Source organism: Mustela lutreola, chromosome 15 (assembly GCF_030435805.1).
Source record: "Mustela lutreola isolate mMusLut2 chromosome 15, mMusLut2.pri, whole genome shotgun sequence".
Lineage (NCBI taxonomy): Eukaryota > Metazoa > Chordata > Mammalia > Carnivora > Mustelidae > Mustela > Mustela lutreola.
The window spans coordinates 32,255,271-32,273,237 of record NC_081304.1 but is presented as its reverse complement, the minus strand read 5'-3'; the positions used below and the strand labels follow the sequence as shown (position 1 = coordinate 32,273,237).

Sequence of the window (17,967 nt, the reverse complement as noted above, 5' to 3'; positions counted from 1 at the left end):
AGGATTCCAACAACTGCTTGGCATCAGGGATGGGCAGATACTCTCTGAAGTATTGCCCACCTCTTCAGGTGTGTGGGTGCAGGAATCCCCAAGTGGGACAGCCAGAATAACACAGGAGTCGGAAGAATCACTCAGGTTCCATCAAGAGTGCTTCCATCCTTCTAAAGATCCCCCACTTTTCCATTTCTAAGTGGCTAGAGCAGGTCTTGGCTGATAGTGTCCAGGCCTTGGGGAAGCACAGGAGGAGGAGTTAAGAGGGCTACAGGTTCTTGGCCGTAGGAGGGCTTGACCAAAGGTTCTAAGCAGCAAAGATCCTCCAGGTCCAAGACAGCAGCTGGAAAACTGCCATCTGGACCTGGGGCTGGAAACAGGGAAGGCAACATGTATTATATCAAAGACCCCAAATGTGGCTCACCTGGCCATATCCAACAAAGACCTAGAAAGACTGTGAGTGACTACTGCTGGTTAATTTTCTCCCCAGTAAAGGGACCTCAGACTAGACCCTACAACTAAAATCTGATTCAGGGCAATCAGTCTCTCTTTGTCTGATCTTATCTCTTCAGCCCCCATCCTACTCCACCCTAGATACCCTCTACCCCCACCCATGTGTGGCACCACAGTCATCAGGGTAGCCCTTTTGTCCCCCCTCTCACCCTCAAAAAACCCAAACAGCTCAGAAGTGCATCAATCGACCTTTAATGTCCAAAAGAGGCATGGATGCAGAGCATAGGAGATGTGGTGGGGTCTCAGCCCCTGCTCCAGAAATGAGGGAGATGACACAAACCAGACATTTCCAACTGGCCACACAAGTCTGGGAAGGCAGGGGGAAACACAGATTTTGACATTCATAAAAAAATAAAACCTAAAGTCAAGCACTCAATCTTGTGCCCACCGAAGGGTTTGATAGGGAACTCACTAACCACCCCTGGTCAGCACCCACCCTCCCCCATCAGCAACAAAAAGAAAGCTCGGCACACACTAAAGGCTTGGGGAGGGGGAATTCTCCTGCCTCCCCACTAGCCCCAAGGATGGACTTGTGGGGGGAAAAAAAAAAGAATGAGCTGGATCCCAACCACCCCCCTCCCACAGTGCCAACCCTACACATGAGAGTTTTAAATGCGATTTACAAGAATCAGCAGCTCGGTCAGCAATGACCTCCCCCCCACCCCCGTTTGATCAATAGACAAGATCTCCCCCTGCACTTTCCTTGGAATCTCCTCCCTCTAGCAGCCCTGCTCCATCTCCTGATACCTGGCTTCACCACTGCAAGACTAATCCCCTCCAAAGTTCCCCCAAAGGTCCTTACAGCCCTTTATCACTTCCATCCCCACCTCCCATAAGGGCTGCAAACACCCACAAGTCACTTTTCCTCTCCACTATGAACCAGTTCCAGGGCAGATGGCATCACAGCCATCTCCTCGTGCGCTATCTTCCCAAAGCCTTCTGGGGAACAGACAGCCATAGGGCAAGCAATGTCTGGGCCAGATGGCTTATGGGGGTTGACAACTGCCTTCACCCCCTAAACAGACACCCCCAGAGGTTTTTAACATAAAGGCCCAATCAGAACTAATCGTGCCACCTATCTAACCATACGCCTTAGAGATTCCACACTGTCCTGCCCCTCCCTCCCCTCTACCCCAAACCAAGATACACACATACACATACACACACATATACACAGAGGAGAATCAAGGGAGACATTGATTTGGTTTGATTGCTAAGACAACTAAGGAACTACAGTCACCAGAAATTCCCTTGCCAGCCAACTAACAGGGGCTGCTCTAAGAGAACTCCAGAGGAATGAGAAAACTGAGGGCTAAGCAGGGAGCAGACAGGAGGAGAGAAGAATGAATCGAAGAAAAAAAATCAAGCTAATCCTACCCCCAACATCCTCCTAGCATGAGCTCAGGCAGGAAGAATAAAAGAAGGTAATCCACAAAGACACAGCCCTTACTTAGAAACTCTTCTGACAAAGACAGCAAGATAAGTCTGCTCCCCACTCCCACACACCACAGACAAACACGTCTCGGGGCCCCTCAAAGAATCCACCCCCCACCCCACCCTGTGCCCCAAGCCGTGGAATCACAGTTCAGTGGAATATTCTCCCTGGTACTAGATCAATCCCCCTAGCCTCCTTCCTATCCCCCTCTCCCTGCCAATCCTTACGCTGTCCCCTGCAGCCTCCCCGGCCATCCCAAAGAAGCACCCACCACCACGAGGAGATGGCTGCACAATTTGAGTTCTGCCTCCAGAAACCGCCTGCTCTCCCCCAGCCCTCCTAGTTTTACAGGCTTTGTTGAGGGCTTTTTGAAAATTTTATGTAGGGAGAGAAAGAGAAGAGGGAGGGGTGGGAGAGATTTCCTAGTGCAATACAAAGAAAAAATTTTAAAGTCTGAAAATAAACATAAAGCAGCCTTCTTCCCCAGGCAACTAAACAGAAAGAAGTTTGGTTTTGTTTACTGCGACATACACATGAAATCGAGTATACAGTCCATGCAGTAGCACAGCCATTGGAGAGGACTTCCTGATGCTGGCCCCAGTGCAAAACAGTCCCAGCAACGCCGCCTGCTTGCCATCGCTGCCGCCGCCACTGACACCTTCACTGCGGCCACCTAGCCTGACTTGAAGAGGAGGATTGCAACTTGACCCAAGTAAAAATAGATGAAGTGCTTTGTCTCGTGTGTAACATAGCTGCCAAAATTTCGGCCCACGATACAATGCCAGGTAGGGTTATATTTCTTGTCAAATTCCTAAAAAAAAATAAATAAATAAAAGGGAGAGAAGAAAGGTGATTAGGATAGCTGGAAGACGAGAAGTCAGAATAGGAATCTGATTTAGTAATCACCCCCGCCTCCCCACCCTAAGGCCATGGCCTCAACTCCCCAAACCTCAGGAGCTCAGGTTAAGGCTGTCTAGGACACTCTTTCCTTCATTAATAATGGAACACCGCAAACTCCATTATTTCTCTCTAGCACTTTATACTCTGATCATCTCTCCTCCTCCTCCTAGCCACCCTACTCCATGGTCCACCCTGTGATTCTTTACCAAAGGACTAAGGAAGCCCAGGGTGTAAGAGACCACTCCAGTGTCTCAAAGTATGAAGAAAGCAGGGAGGAGCAAGCCTCCCTGACTTGCCAACTGCTGCCTCCCACATTACTAAACCAGCATTTCCAAATGCCAAGAACCAAGACACCAGAGCCAAACATCAGGAGCACCAGGAAGCAGTTCTTTGTAAGTCAACATTAAAGGCACTCCTGTTGTGCCAGGTACTGTGTGGGCTTTAAGTAGCAGAACAAGGACATCGACCATGAGATCAAGGCAATTCCCTTACTTCTCTTAGCAGCACAAGTTCAGCATCAAAGCAACCTAGGAAATCCTTCTGACCTAATCAGACAGACAGTTCCCGGTCACTCCATAGATCCAGGAGAAAACAGATGGCTCAGTAGATGCACCCTGCCATCCAATAGACCTCTACCATGGACCCAGCAAAGCTGCCAACCTAGGATTGCCCCCTCAGGTGCTCAGCATAAAACCTCTTTGCCGGGGCGCCCAGTTGGCTCAGTGGGTTAAAGTCTCTGCCTTCAGCTCAGGTCATGGTCCCGGGGTCCTGGGGTCCTGGGATTGAGCCCCGCATCAGGCTCTCTGCTCCACCAGGAGCCTACTTCCTCCTCTCTCTCTGCCTGACTCTCTGCCTACTTGTGATCTCTGTCTGTCAAATAAATAAAATAAAAATATTTTTAAAAAATTTAAAACAAAAAACAACTAACAAAAAAACCTCTTTGCCTCCTCACTGTCCCTTACACCAAGGGACTCCAAGAGGTATTAGTGAACAGTAGAAAGGGGACGGCTCATCAAATCCAGCCCTAATGCTGACTCTCAAGACACTGTAACACAGGAGAACCATAGCCACTTCTCTGGGTCTCATTTTCCCTATCAGCAAAACAAAAAAGCTAGACCAGACTTAACCTAAGGATTCTCCTGACTCAGAGTCCATGATTCTGGATCCTCTCCCTGCACAGGACACCTAAGGCGATCACTTAGCAAGGAGCCAGCACCCCCAGCTGGCTCCTCACCCACTGGGGCTCCTTATACGGAGAGTCTCTCAGTACTCCAGAGTTTCCTCTTTTCATTCCACCCCACCTAAGTAGGAAAGCAGAAGTCTATAAAACTTCAGGATGCCCTACCTCACCTCTATGAACCAGAACAAATCTACACTTAGGCATCCCTTTTGGGATACTACAGCTAAAAACATCAAAGACTAGGACTATGCCACTAGCAGACATGGATTCTGCCTGGGAATCAGAGGCCCCTGGGTATCACTTCTCACTTCTAGCTCAGCTGCTTCCTGTGTTAGGTAACCAGATTTAATTCACCCATTCACTCAGGAATTTTTCAGGGACTAAACCTATTACCCCAATATTGCTCATCTATTTTTGGCAAATTACATATTCAAGCCCACCCCATTCTTAAGAAGGTGGGGAAAAGGAGAGGATACAGTACCTGAGTCCTTTTTTTTTTTTTTTTTAAAGATTTTATTTATTTGACAGACAGCAATGACAAGGAGGCAGAGAGGCAGGCAGAGAGAGGAGGAAGCAGGCTCCCCACTGAGCACACAGCCTGACACGGAGCTCCATCCCAGGACCCTGGGATCATGATCTGAGCCGAAGGCAGAGACTTAACCCACTGAGCGCCCAGGTGCCCCGAGTCCTTAAGAGGGGGTAAAAAAAAGAAGAAACTTCCTAGAGGATAGAGATTATTACAGGGATATCCCATTTAAATGATGCAGTTCCTTGAAAAACTTGTGTATGATCTTGTATTATCTGTTCAATTATCCTCGATTTACATTTTGAATAGTTCTGATTTCAACCAGTTACATTTGATCCTAAGCTTCTCTCCCCAATGCCCTGTAGTCACAAAATTATCTATAAACACACACACAGACACACACACATAAGCACACCTCAGCAGAGCTCCTATAAAGAACTCTTAAGGTGGGGCACCTGTGTGGCTCAGTGGGTTAAAGTCTCTGCCTTCAGCTCAGGTCATAATCCCAGGGTCCTTGGATAGAGTCCCACATTGGGCTCTCTGCTCAGCAGGGAGAGCCTGCTTCCTCTTCTCTCTCTCTGCCCGCCTCTCTGCCTACTTGTAATCTCTGGCAAATAAATAAATAAAATCTTAAAAAAAAAAATTTAAAAAAACCTCCTAAGGTAGGGACGCCTGGGTGGCTCAGTCATTAAGTGTTTGCCTTTGGCTCAGGTCATGTTCCCAGGATCCTGTGATCGAGCCCCACATCGGGCTCCCTGCTCGGCAGGAGGCCTGCTTCTCCCTCTCCCACTCCCCCTGCTTGTGTTCCCTCTCTCGATGTCTGTGTCTGTCTCTGTGTCAAATAAATAAATAAATAAAATCTTTAAAAAAAACAAAAGAAAAGGAAAAAAAAAGAAAAAAAAAAGAACTCCTAAGGTGAATGCTTTGGCAAGAATCCCTCTCTAATTTGTCTGCTTTGTAAGCTTCTGGGTTTTGTTTGCATGGGATATACCTGCTTTCCTAAGTTCCCAGTTCATATCCCCTTGGGGAACAGCTTAGATGTCTACCCCTACCCCTAGCCAATAGCCACAGTTCTCTTGGCGCACCTTCTTGATATAGGCAGCAATGTCCTTCTCTATGTTGTACTTCTCCATAGCCTGCGTGGCGCAGTCAACAGCATCCTGTTGCATGTCCTCAGACATGTCTGCGTTCTTGATCACTGCCTTCCGGTCAGACATCGTGACACTGCAGAAGAAGCAGAGAGGTGAAGCTGATAACCCATGCTCTAAGCAATGCACATCAGCAGCTGAGTACGGAGCCTCAGTGGGAGAACAGAAGACAACAGAAAACACAGACATGAGGCATTATAAGAAGAGGGAGGTCCTGAGCTTTTAGGAAAGACCTGGTCCCCAAACCTGGGAAATACAAGGTGGATAGGAAAAGACCTAAGAAGCCATTGATTTTTAGCATTTATAAAATAAGGCTATTTCTGGTATCTTAAATAGTATCAACTGCCCAGATATTACAATATATCACCTACTAGCTGTGTCCGTGGGCAAGTTACTTAACCTTTGTGCTTTCATACCATCATCTTGAAATGGAGTCCTTCAGGGTTACTGAGGGCAAACCAGGTGGCATTAACACCTGAACACAGTAAGTCCTTGATTTAATGACCATTACTGCATCATTGGTAACACAGTGGAAAGAAGATGAACTAGGAATCAGTAGGCCTGACTTCTGGTCCTGACTATGAACTCCTGTATCTTGTAGTCTTGGAAAGCCACTCACCCTTCCTGCATCCGATATTTCCACTTTAGCAATGAGAGTAACTCTCCATCTGGGGTTGTTACAAGGATTAATTAAGGTTATATGAAAGCATCTGCGAACAAGGACAGTCTACACTGGGGTCTGTGGGCCAGATTCAGCCCACCACCTGTTTCTGTAAATAAAGTTTTATAGAACAGGCAAATATGGCAGAGTTGAGTAGTTCCAAGACAATGCATGGCCTGCAAAGCCTAAAATATTTTCTATCTGGCCTTCCACAGAAAAAGGTTGTCAATGCCTGGCAGTGAGATAACAAAAAGTGAGGAATTGTTATTTTAACAGCCCCATTTCATATCCCTGCTATCTAACCCTTGGCATTCATCCTATAGCGACCAGAATTTTGGGGTAGACTTTGCATGGTCCGTTCCTGGGATGACAGGAATCCCCAGAAGGCTGGTCAGAACCTGACTGGCAGTCTATAGCAGGTGAGTGCTTTGCTCAAGAACCAAGGAGATGAGCTGCAAAACTCAATCCTCTGTCCTTGACCACAGTCCCATCACAATGATTCCCCCAACCCCCACCCCCAAAAGAGGACTCTGTCACCCAGCCCAGCAGACAAAAGATGTCGTCATTCCAGCCCTGTCTGATATTAAGGCTACACAGGAGGCCTGCCTGCTCAAGGAGAGATCCCTGGTACCGTTCGAGGCCACCTTGATCTCTGCGCCCACAATAGCCTGTGTGCTGGGTGGACTAAAAGGGAAAGCAGAACTCACAATTACTCCTTTAGCCTGTACCCAATGCAAAGAAAGCATATATGCCAGCTGCCAACCACACAGTCCTTGACCGCACCCAAGGCACCTCAAACTAAGCAGGGCTGGCTCTATTTCAGCAGAGACTGGCAGAGGAAAGTTAGTGGACCAGAAAAATCCGACCCCACACCCCAAGAAGTACCTGAGCATCACCAGGTGCTGAGGAAAAGGTTAGGAGAACCTTGTTCAATGCCTGACTAGCTACATGACCTTGGGCAAAGCAATACCTTCATTCTAAAAACCCATGGTTGAAAGAAGATAAATGGGGCAACTTCAATGAGTTTGAGCAGATATATAACTACAGAGAAAGAATGTTCTGAGTATTATAAGACTGACTATTTGAAGAAAACTAGTGTCACCTGATGGCCTATTCCAGGTTACCACTCAGAAGGGGGCACTGTTTACAAACGCAAGGGTGGGGGTGGGGCCTGGTAAGACACTGTGAAGTTAAAGCGTGAAATTGGCACTGGTTTTCCCAGCAACCTCACCTGCTCCACCGGCCTCATCCCCAAAGTCCAAAGGAACAACTCTGTCACAGTAATTAAAAGCCACTTTACTCTCTAGTAGGAGAGCGCCTGCGGTTACATAACGTTGGTCTTGTGACTACAATGCTACGATTCTTCACCCCCGGCCCCCCAGGCGTCTGAGGGGTGAGGCCTAGCCCCAACCTGCCGTGTCCAAGGTGCCAGTGAGAAAAGGACACGGAGGTGCCCGGCATACGCACCTCCCTCCTGGGAAAACAAGCAAGGGACCTGGGCCTCCGTTCAGAAAGACGACCGGAGGGCCCCAGGCCAGCTGCATCGGTCGAAAGCCAGGGGCTCCTAGGAAAAGCGAAGAAGGCACTCCAGCTCCCTATCCGCTATCCCCAGTTTTGTGTCATAAAAGGCCAAGTCTCAGAAAGCCCCGGACCACCCTCCCCTAAGCCCCCTCCCCGAACGCTGACATTTCCCCCCTTGAAATCTCCAAGGGGACTTATCCCTCCACCATGCCCTCCTCCGGAGCGCTGCGGCCCCCGAAGGCCAACACCTGGGGCATGAGAAAGCATCCTCCCCGCCACCTCCGCCCCGGCCGGTCAGCCGCCCTCCCCCGCCCGGCCTGGAGCAGCGCCGGAGTGACTGGGCGTCCTCGCCGCAGGAAGGACGGCCCGGAGTGTGGCGGCGGCGGCGGCAGGAGGCGCCGCGTCACACCCGAGCCCTCTCCACCCCCTCTCCCTCGGCCCCAAACACCAGAGGCCTCCACGCAGCGCCGGGAGACTCCCGGGAGGGGAGGGGACGGGAAGGAGGCGGGGAGCCGCACCTCCGCAGCCCCGGGCCTCCGGCCGCGCCCGAGGGTCGCGAGGGCACGGGGTGGCGCAGCTCCGGGAAGGAGGGGCCCCGAGGGCGTCACGCCTAGGCCAGCTCGGGGCTGGGCCTCGCGCGTGGGGCTGCACGCGACCGCCGCGGGCCGCCGCCCCGGGGACTCCCCCACCCACCGCTCACCTTCACGGAGGCTAGTCCGCGCGGGGCCTCAGGGGAGCAGCGATGGCCTCGGCACGGGCGCGGGCAGGGGCGGTGTCCCCTCGGCTCCTCCAGCAGCAGCAGCAGCTGCCGCCGCCGCCGCGGTCTCCGGCTCCCGCGGCCCTGGGCCGATCGCTCGCCGCCGCCGTCCGCCCTTCGAGCTTCTCCGGCCACCCGCTCTCCGCCTCGCGCCCGCCGGCCCGCCGCCTTATCCTTGCTCGCGCCTCGCAGCTCCGCTCCGCTCTGCCGCTGAGCACGGCCGACGCGCGGCCCCCACAGAAATAGCGCCCCGCCCCCGCCCCCCCGCCGCGCGCGCCGCCGTCCGCGCTCCCCATTGGCTGCGCCCGCCCGGCCCCGCACTGCGGGCTTCTCCCCGCGCCGCTCTCGCCCCACATCTTGTTTCCTCCCACAATGCCTCGGGGCGGAGGGAGGGGGGAGCTGGAAAGGGTGGGGGGAGGGAGATGTGGCCTTAAGAAGAGAAAGGAGAAGAAGAATGCAGACCCTTCCACCCAGGGCTAGGAGGGCAGGCCTAAAAAGGAATAAGTAGGCGAGGCTTAGGAAGAGGGAGGGGTATAAAGACCCTAATCTCAAGGAGAATAAAGAGACCGAGAGGGATGGAGATGGGGAAGGGGTAGATAGAGACCCTAACCAGAGGAAGAGGAAGGGAAAGGAGGTGAAGTCATCAGCCTCAGAAGAAAAGACAGGACACCCCTTCCCTCCCTCCCCCTCCCCCAGATCTGTTGGAAGGAGAGAAACAACCGCTCGACAGAGAGGTAAAAGCATAAATAGCCCCAGGGCTCCCCTCCCCTTACATTCAGGAAAAGTCCCTTCCCCAGCTCAGTCTTTGTTCCCGAGTCTCAAGGCCACAGGACCTCAGCTCGCAGCTGGAGTCCAGCTGCTGTTTATCGTCTTAGAGCTCTATGGAGGCAGACTCTAAGCAAGGTTGTGAAAAGGGAGGTTGGTCTTTGGCACGCAGGATCCTGGAGTAGAGGTGAGAGTAAGCCATTTCTGGTCGGTGACGACCTCACGGGGAGTGCATAGAACCCCCCCGAGAGGTGTGAACCATAGTGTGGCAGACCTATGAGGAAACTTAAAATTCAGCCCATGCATACTCTTCACCTTATAGAGAAGAGAACCAAAGCACAAAGGAGGCAGAGCTCTCACCAGATCACTGCAGGTCAGGCTTGGTCTTGGCTTTTAGGCTGAAAAGTGGTGCTTTTAGGCGGCGGCTCCTCTGGTGGCTGTGGAGGCTCTCTGTGGGAGTGTGTGTAAATGCCCAGTGAACTTTGGGAGAGATCCTGCCCATTACTCCACCCCACCCACCTCCAGAGAACAGGAAATGTCTGCCTTTTTCTTCCCCTCAGTTTCACAAAGGAAGTGTCTACCTAAAGGGGTGGTGAGAATCTTTATAGGGAGCCACGTGTTTGGGCCACACAGTGAGGATTAAATTCCCCTTCCCATCATTTTCCCTTCCCTGCCTCAAACCTTGTTCAGGAAGTCGTTCTTGCTCTGGCCGTGGTCTGCTCTGGTGTGGAACATCATAATTTAGTATTCATTATGTATCAGGGGAAACCTGGAAAATCACGCCCTCCCACTTCTGCTTTCTGCTGCTCTGTCATGTCCCAACCTCTGTCAGCATTCCAGGGGAACAGACAAGGTCTGATGTATCCCCTCACACCCAGGGTATTCTGATGTCAGCCTCTGTGTGAATGAATGGGAGGCGGGGCACATGTGGGCAGAGAGGGAGGAGATGAAGAAGGGTATTTGACCACCTTAAGGCTTGTGGAGAGCTGATTTCATGGACTACTAGGAAGAGAACTTGTACCCTCTTTCTGCAATGGTCATTAGCTTCCAACCCCTTCTATGGCCTGAAGGTCAGAACTGCAACATATGGTTGTGCAGGTTGTTTACTATACAATGACATTCAACCTAAAGAGCAAGTGGGGGCTAAAAAATACAGCTTGCACTCCACTGGCTAAGCTGTGTGCCCTGGTGCAGGCCAGTGTTCACCCAAAAGATGCATACTTCTTTTCAAGTGTGCCTAAAAGAGACTGAACTTGTGGTGATCCTTCCAAGTCCATACTGCTGGCATATAAATCCTCCCTCTCCCTGGCCCCATTGCCTAGAGTAGCATACTGCAACCTTTGGTCATTCCCAGTCCTGGGGCATGGTAGGGTGGAGGTAAGGGCACAAAGAACTTCAACTAATGGGAGTCAGAACAAAGGCTTTGACTTTTCAGAAATGTGGGTATCTGTGCGTGTATGAAATATATGCGAGAAAGACTTAAGGCTCTGGGATGTCAGGAAAACTTGCTAACAATGGTATGGTTTATAGATAGTAATATTCATAGAGCACTCACTCCGTGCCAGGCTCTAATCTAAGTGTTTTCAAAGTATTGTTGCATTGAAATCTGGAATAATCGCAGTGAACAGGTATTACTATCTTCCTGTGCAGATATGGAAACTACCTCTTAGAGAAGTTCAGTAACTTGCCCAAAATGACCCCCCTTTTGTCAATGCAGGCGTCAGCTCCAGGCTGTCTGTTCCCAGGACCTATACCTTTAGTGATTCCTCTATCCCACCTCCTAACAGAGAAAAGAAAAAAGTGTTAACCGAGGGTTTGGCTTTCTGCCTGAATTATACCAGCATTTCGTAAACTTATCTGGCTCCGAAGCCCTTTTCTATCCAAACATTTATTAACTTCTGCAAGAACTACTATCACAGGACACAGTTTGGGAAACGTGCTATAGTGATTATGGCTATTTATGTGAAATGCTTACTGTGGGGTAATCACTATGCAACGTAGTAACTGTTGTCATTAATATGTCACCTTAATTTGGTGGATCTTTTTATTTCATGCCACTACACACTCGTGATTGCCCAGTTATCTGTTGCCCAGATGGCAGAACCGTGTCTTCAGATTTAAAAATCAGAGGGAACTTCTTGTCTTCCCTGTAGGCTCCTTACCCTCTCCCTCCTCCTTTAACCTAAGGGTTCCCCAGGGCCCTGTGCTTTGGTCACTGTTCAACTTGAGTAGTTTTATCCACATTCACTTTTTTTTTTTTTTACCATAATCTGGGTCCTTGTTCACTATACAATGACATTCAACCTAAAGAGCAAGTGGGGGCTAAAAAATACAGCTTGCACTCCACTGGCTAAGCTGTGTGCCCTGGTGCAGGCCAGTGTTCACCCAAAAGATGCATACTTCTTTTCAAGTGTGCCTAAAAGAGACTGGTGGCCCCCCTAATTCTCAGGCCCGCAGGCTCCTCAGACTCTCACACATATAAATATATAAATATAAATCGTCAGACATACACACATATAAAGCCTGGTCATGAGGAGCATTGGCCCTGGAGCCAGAATGCCTGAATTCAAACCTCTTTCCACCAATCCACCAGCTGTGCAGAATTGGTCAAGCTATTCATCATCTGAAAATTTCATTTTCCTTATCTATAAATCAAGAATAATACCTATTTCATAGTTATGAGAAAATGCATTAAAAACTCTTGGCATGATGCCTGGTCCATAGAGGTGATTAATAAATGTTAGCCATCATCAACATTTCTTTTCCAGACTTATTTCCCTTCCCTGCATTTCTTACCTTGGTTCATGGCCCCATTATCCACCCAGAGACCAAGTCAAAAACCTGTGAACACCCTTACCCACGCCTTGTCTGTTATCACTCAGCTCTTGACTATTTTTCCAGCCCCCATGCCCTTTCATTGTGAATACCCGGCATGGGGAACTCATCATCTCTTCTCAATAGTTCCCTGCCTGCAATCCAGGCTGCTCCCCCCAATCCACACAGAGTGATCTATCTAGAATGCAAATCTCCCAGGCACTTCCCTCTGCTCTGCCCAGAAAAAAGAAAAAGAAAAAAAAAAAGACAGCTCTTCCCCATAACTTACCTCCCCCATCTCACCCTTCACATCGCCCCACCCCCGCCTTCTCTCCCCACACTTCCATCTCCCTCTTTGTGCTCTAGTAACACCGGCTACTGCTTGTGGTTTTCCCTATACCCAGATTCCACACCTTTGTTCATGTGGTTGGCCTTGCCTGTGAGGCTTGTGGCTTTCTTTGCTGGCTAACTTAACTGGCTTGAGTGTCCTCTGTAAAACCTCCTGAATCCCAGGTGTTCATCACCAACCACCTTGTATTAAACTTGCGAGGCTTAAATTTGTCTGTAGTTCCTTGCAGACAGGGATTACATCTTATTTATGTGTGGGCTGTAGAACCTAGCACAGTTCTTGGAACATGGGAAGTTCTCTGTCCATATTGGTTGAATTGAACATCCCTATCAGGGTAGGACCTGTGGGACTCCCACAATGGAGAAGTCAGGAATTAGGCGGCCCCCAGGGCCCACATGGTGATCAAAATCAAGAATGTGGATGAAACTACTGCATGGCGGAAAAGCACGAATTGGGACACTTCATCCCTTCCTCCACCCAAAGAACCTCCTCAGGCTTTTTCAGTCTCTTTAGAACCAGGAACACTGCTATTGACACTGGGGAGCAAGTTGCTGGCTAAGGTAAATCATTGTCAGTGCTGAGGAACGCCCAGGCCTGACTTTGAAATCGATTTCCTCCTTATACTACCTGCTGGGTATTTGGGTGATAGCCTGACGATTACAGGTAAAGACAATCAAAGGCTTTCCACCCCAGCTGACCCAGTCATCCGGAAGAAAGAGAGCATGGCGAGGACAAAAGTCGATTTCCCCAACCCCTTCAGCTGTTGACTTGCTTCAAAGACTCCAAAAGGATGGAGAAGGGTGAGAACATAAAACCTGACACTTAGTGCAGTGCAGACCCTGGTAACAAGTCCCCTCTGCCAAGTCCCCATGGAGGGGGGGGGGGGAACTAAGGAAGAGAGCAGTGTGACAAGAACTACTGGAATCTGTCCCAATTCCTCACTGATTTCTTGAGTGGCCTTGCAAAACATATTTCCCTAGGCAACCATTTACCAAGCCCTAAATATCAACCTTCCTCCTTCCCAAGTCCCCTGAAACCTGGAGGAGCCAGTCAAGATCAACAATGTAGGGGCACCTGGGTGGCTCGGTGGGTTAAAGCCTCTGCCTTCAGCTCAGGTCATGATCCTAGGGTCCTGGGATCAAGCCCAGCATCGGGCTCTCTGCTCAGCAGGGAGCCTGCTTCCCCCTCTCTCTCTGCCTGCCTCTCTGCCTACTTGTGATCTCTGTCTGTCAAATAAATAAATAAAAATCTTTAAAAAAAAAAAAAAAGGATCAACAATGTACCTGAGAACTAGTGAGATGAGCACTGGACTGGGAGTCAGAGAAGTCCTAAGCCCAATTCAACTCTAGTCAAATCATTTCTTTCCTCAGAATCTGGATATCTTCATCAAGAAAATGTAGGACTGGATAATCTGTAAGGTCCTTATCAGCCCCCAAACCTGTGATTCTCTGATTTCTATAACCCCTCACAAATGATACCTTCCCTATGGGTCAGAAAAATTTCTCAACTTGTAGCCAAGCTTAAATACCCTCTTCTCTGATCCTTCTTTCTGATCACTTAGAATTCAGAGAGCATTTCTCTACACTCCCATCACCTAACAAAGCTGGGATATCATTCTGTTCAGCTGTGTATTCTCACAACTAACAAAGGCCTTGACACAGTTAAGATTGAATTAATCTTTGAGCTTCAAATAAAATATTAAAGCAAGTGGTCATCAAGAAAGAACCAAAGAGAAGATGTTCCAATGCAAATAGTGGTTTCTAGATCATGACGCCTCCTAATTTAGGAGTGCTCCTCCTTCACTGTCTGCACAGTCCTGAGGAACCCTTCCTTTGCCATGGGAGAACCAAGACAATAATATGGAATTTGTCAGCCCTTTTCCAAATGATCAAGTTAGGGTTCTTGGGGGCAGGAAACATCTGAAGAAAAAAACAGGACCAGAATAACCCCCATTGATTCCAGGGAGCAGGAACCATGGAATGGTCTCCTCAGGGCATCCCTGTGGGGCAAATCACCAGCATTTTCCTTGAGTCACCCTACTGTCGATTCAAATTCCCAAAGAAGGGCATCTGATTGGCTACATTGGGTCCCAGGTCCACTTTTTGGCCATGGAAGTGAAGGGCAGCTTGAGAGACCTTCTAAGATCATGGGGGGAATATCTGACAGAAGGAAAATCCACATGAAGTTATGAGAAGCAAGAGAGTGGGTGCTGGGCAGGCAGAAACACAGATGTCTACTCTTGGAGAGCCTCCAGAGTGGGAGGCAAGATTATCTTTGAGGGAGATCCTTGTCCCCACTGTCATAAAAACAAACACTAGGCTCTCTCACCCTTAGTCCCATAGAGTGAGGTGGGGAATGGTGAGCAGGGTTCTAAAAAATGAGGTCTGTACAACTTTGCCTTCCTCTCTGAGAACGGTTTTGAAGGAAAACATTGCTTTGTTAGGCATATTACAGTATATTCCAGTTGGCAAAAACTTAAAAAAAAATCTTCTCGCTAGGAAATGGAGGCCCACCTTATATTTCAATGTAATAAGTTAGTTCTATTTTTACATGTATAGCAGCTTTATTAAGATATGGCTCACATACCATAAAATCCACCTTTCTAAATTGCACAGTTTGGTGGATTTTAGTATTCACAAAGCTGTGCAACTATCTAACTTTAGAACATTTCCACCACTCCAAAAAGAATTCCTGTATTCAGGGGCACCTGGGTGGCTCAGTGGGTTAGAGCCTCTGCCTTCAGCTCAGGTCACGATCTCAGGGTCCTGGGATTGAGCCCCACATCGGGCTCTCTGCTTGGCGGGGAGCCTGCTTCCTCCTCTCTCTCTGCCTGCCTCTCTGCTTGTGATCTGTCAAATGAATAAATAAAATCTTAAAAAAAAAAAAAAAAAGAAAGAAAGAAAGAACATATTTGACATTAAAAAAAAAAAAAGGACTCCTGTGTTCAGGGGCACTTGGGTGGCTCAGTGGTTAAAGCCTCCGCCTTCAGCTCAGGTCATGATCCCAGGGTCCTGGAATCGAGCCCCACATCGGGCTCTCTGCTCTGCAGGGGTCCTGCTTCCTCCTCTCTCTCTCTCTCTCTCTCTCTCTCTCTGCCTACTTGTGATCTCTGTCAAATAAATAAATAAAATCTTAAAAAAAAAAAAAAAGAATCCGTGTATTCATTGAAAGTCACTCCCCCATTTCTCCCCAGTTCCCACTAATCTACTTTCCATTTCTATAGATCTGCCTATTATGAACATTTTGTATAAATTGAATAATAAGATATATGGTCTTTTGTGACTCTCTTAGTTCAATTAGTGTAATGTTTGCTGGGTTCATCCATGTTATATCATTAATCTGTACTTCATTCATTTTTATGCCTGGTACCATTCCACCATATAAGCATACCATGTTTTGTTTATCTGATCATCAGTTGACAGGCATTTGGGTTGTTTCCACTTTTTAGCTGTTATGGATAATGCCTATATAAGCATTCTTGCACAAATTTTTGTTTGGATATATGCCTTCAATTCTCTTGGATATATACCCAGGTGTGGAATTGCTGGAGTTTGTAATAACTCTGTGCTCAACCTTTTGAGGAGTGGTCGGACTATTTTTCCAAAACAGCTGTATCATTGTACATTCCTCCCTGCAGCATACGAGGGTTGTGATTTCTCCACATTCTAACCAACACCTGTTATTGTCTTTTATATTGTAGCCGTCTAGTGGGTATGAAACAATACCCAGCTGTAGCTTTCATTTGTGTTTCCTTAGTGTTTAATGACCTTAAGCATCTTTTCGTGTAATTGGCAGTGTGTATGTTTTCTTTGGAGAAATGTCTGTTCAAATCTTTTCCTCTTTTTAAAATTAGGTTATTTGTCTTTAAAAAAAAAAAAAATTATGAGTGCCTGGGTGGCTCAGTGGGTTTAAGTCTCTGCCTTCAGCTAAGGTCATGATCTTGGGGTCCTGGGATTGAGCCCTGCATCTGCTCGGTGGGGAGCCTGCTTCCCCCTGCCCTCTCTGCCTGCCTCTCTGACTACTTGTGATCTGTCTGCCAAATAAATAAATAAAATCTTTAAAAAAATTTTTTAAAAATATTTTATTTATGTATTTGTCAGAGAAAATGAGAGAGAGAGAGGAGAGAGAGCACAAGCAGGGAGAGCAGCAGGCAGAGGGAGGAACAGGTTCCCCACTGAGCAGGAAGCCTGATGTGGGACTCTATCCCAGGACTTGGGATTATGACCTGAACCACCCAGGCATCCCTGTTACTTGTCTTTTTATTATTGAGTTGTAAGGGTTCTTTATATATTCTGGATACTAGACCCTCACTGAGACATATGGCTTACAAATTTTTTCTCCCATTCTGTGGATTGTATTTTCATTTTCTTGATGGTGACCTTTGAGGCCCAAAAGTTTTTAATTTTTTTTTAAAGATTTTTATTTATTTATTTGACAGACAGAGTTCACAAGTAGACAGAGAGGCAGGTACAGAGAGAGGAGGAGGAAGCAGGCTCCTTGCCTAGCAGAGAGCCCCAATGTGGGGCTCCATCCCAGGACCCTGGGATCATGACCTGAGCCAAAGGCAGAGGCTTTAACCCACTTTAACCCACTTAGCCACCCAGGCATCCCCAAAAGTTTTTAATTTTGATGAAGATCATTTTGTCAAAATTTTTTGTCCTTTGTGCTTTTGATGTCATTGCAAGAAATCATTGCCTAACCCAAGATCACAAAGATTTACTTCTTTTTTCCCTAAGAGTTTTAGCTCTTTCTAAATAAACCTTTTTGTGTTAATTTTTGTGTATGGTGTGAGGTCTAATGTCATTGTTTTGCTTCTAGATATCCAATTGTCCCACATCTTTAGTTGAAAAGACTATTCTTTCATCACTGAATTGTCTCAACACTCTTATAAGGTCAGTTGACCATAAATACGTTTCTTTTTGGACTGCCAATTCTATTCCATTGATTTATCCTTATGCCAGTACAACACTGTCTTCAATAGTATAGCTTAAGTTATGAAATCTGTAAGTGTGAGTCCTCCAAATTTGCTCTTCTTTTTCAAGATTCTTTGTCTAATCTGGTCCCTTGCATTTTCATATGACTTTTAGGACCAGCTTCCAAATTTCTGTTTAAAAAAAAAAAAAAAAGCTAGCAGATAGCTGTGGGGCACCTGGGTGGCTTAGTTGGTTAAGTGCCTGACTTCAACTCAAGTCATGATCTCTGGGTCCTGGTGTCTCAGTGTCCCCACTGAGTCTATTTGCCCCCTCCCTCTGCCCCTCCCCCTGCTTCTGCGCTCGCTCTCTCTCAAATAAAATCTTTATTTTAAAAAAAAGTATGGAATCAGAAAAAAACCTGAATAGCCAAGTAATGTTGAAAAGAAAATCAAAGCTGGAGATATCACAATTCCAGACTTTAAGCTCTATTACAA

At 47.8% G+C, this 17,967-nt stretch overlaps 1 protein-coding gene across 3 annotated transcripts; it reads right to left on the bottom strand.

Annotated features, from left to right (window-relative positions):
- Nucleotides 1–680: 680 nt before the first annotated feature.
- Nucleotides 681–10,198, bottom strand: DYNLL2 (dynein light chain LC8-type 2). Of its 3 annotated transcripts, none has more exons than XM_059148067.1 (4): nucleotides 10,079–10,198; nucleotides 9,713–9,847; nucleotides 5,631–5,769; nucleotides 681–2,750 (listed from the first exon to the last, which is right to left on the bottom strand). In XM_059148067.1, exons 3-4 carry the CDS (start codon nucleotides 5,760–5,762, stop codon nucleotides 2,613–2,615), a joined length of 270 nt encoding a protein of 89 aa, XP_059004050.1. In that variant the 5' UTR covers nucleotides 5,763–5,769; nucleotides 9,713–9,847; nucleotides 10,079–10,198; the 3' UTR covers nucleotides 681–2,612. The 3 variants fall into 3 exon arrangements, with proteins under 3 accessions (XP_059004050.1, XP_059004048.1, XP_059004047.1); XM_059148065.1 differs by having other exon boundaries at nucleotides 9,758–9,847; XM_059148064.1 differs by lacking the exons at nucleotides 9,713–9,847; nucleotides 10,079–10,198 and adding an exon at nucleotides 8,576–8,824.
- Nucleotides 10,199–17,967: the final 7,769 nt, after the last annotated feature.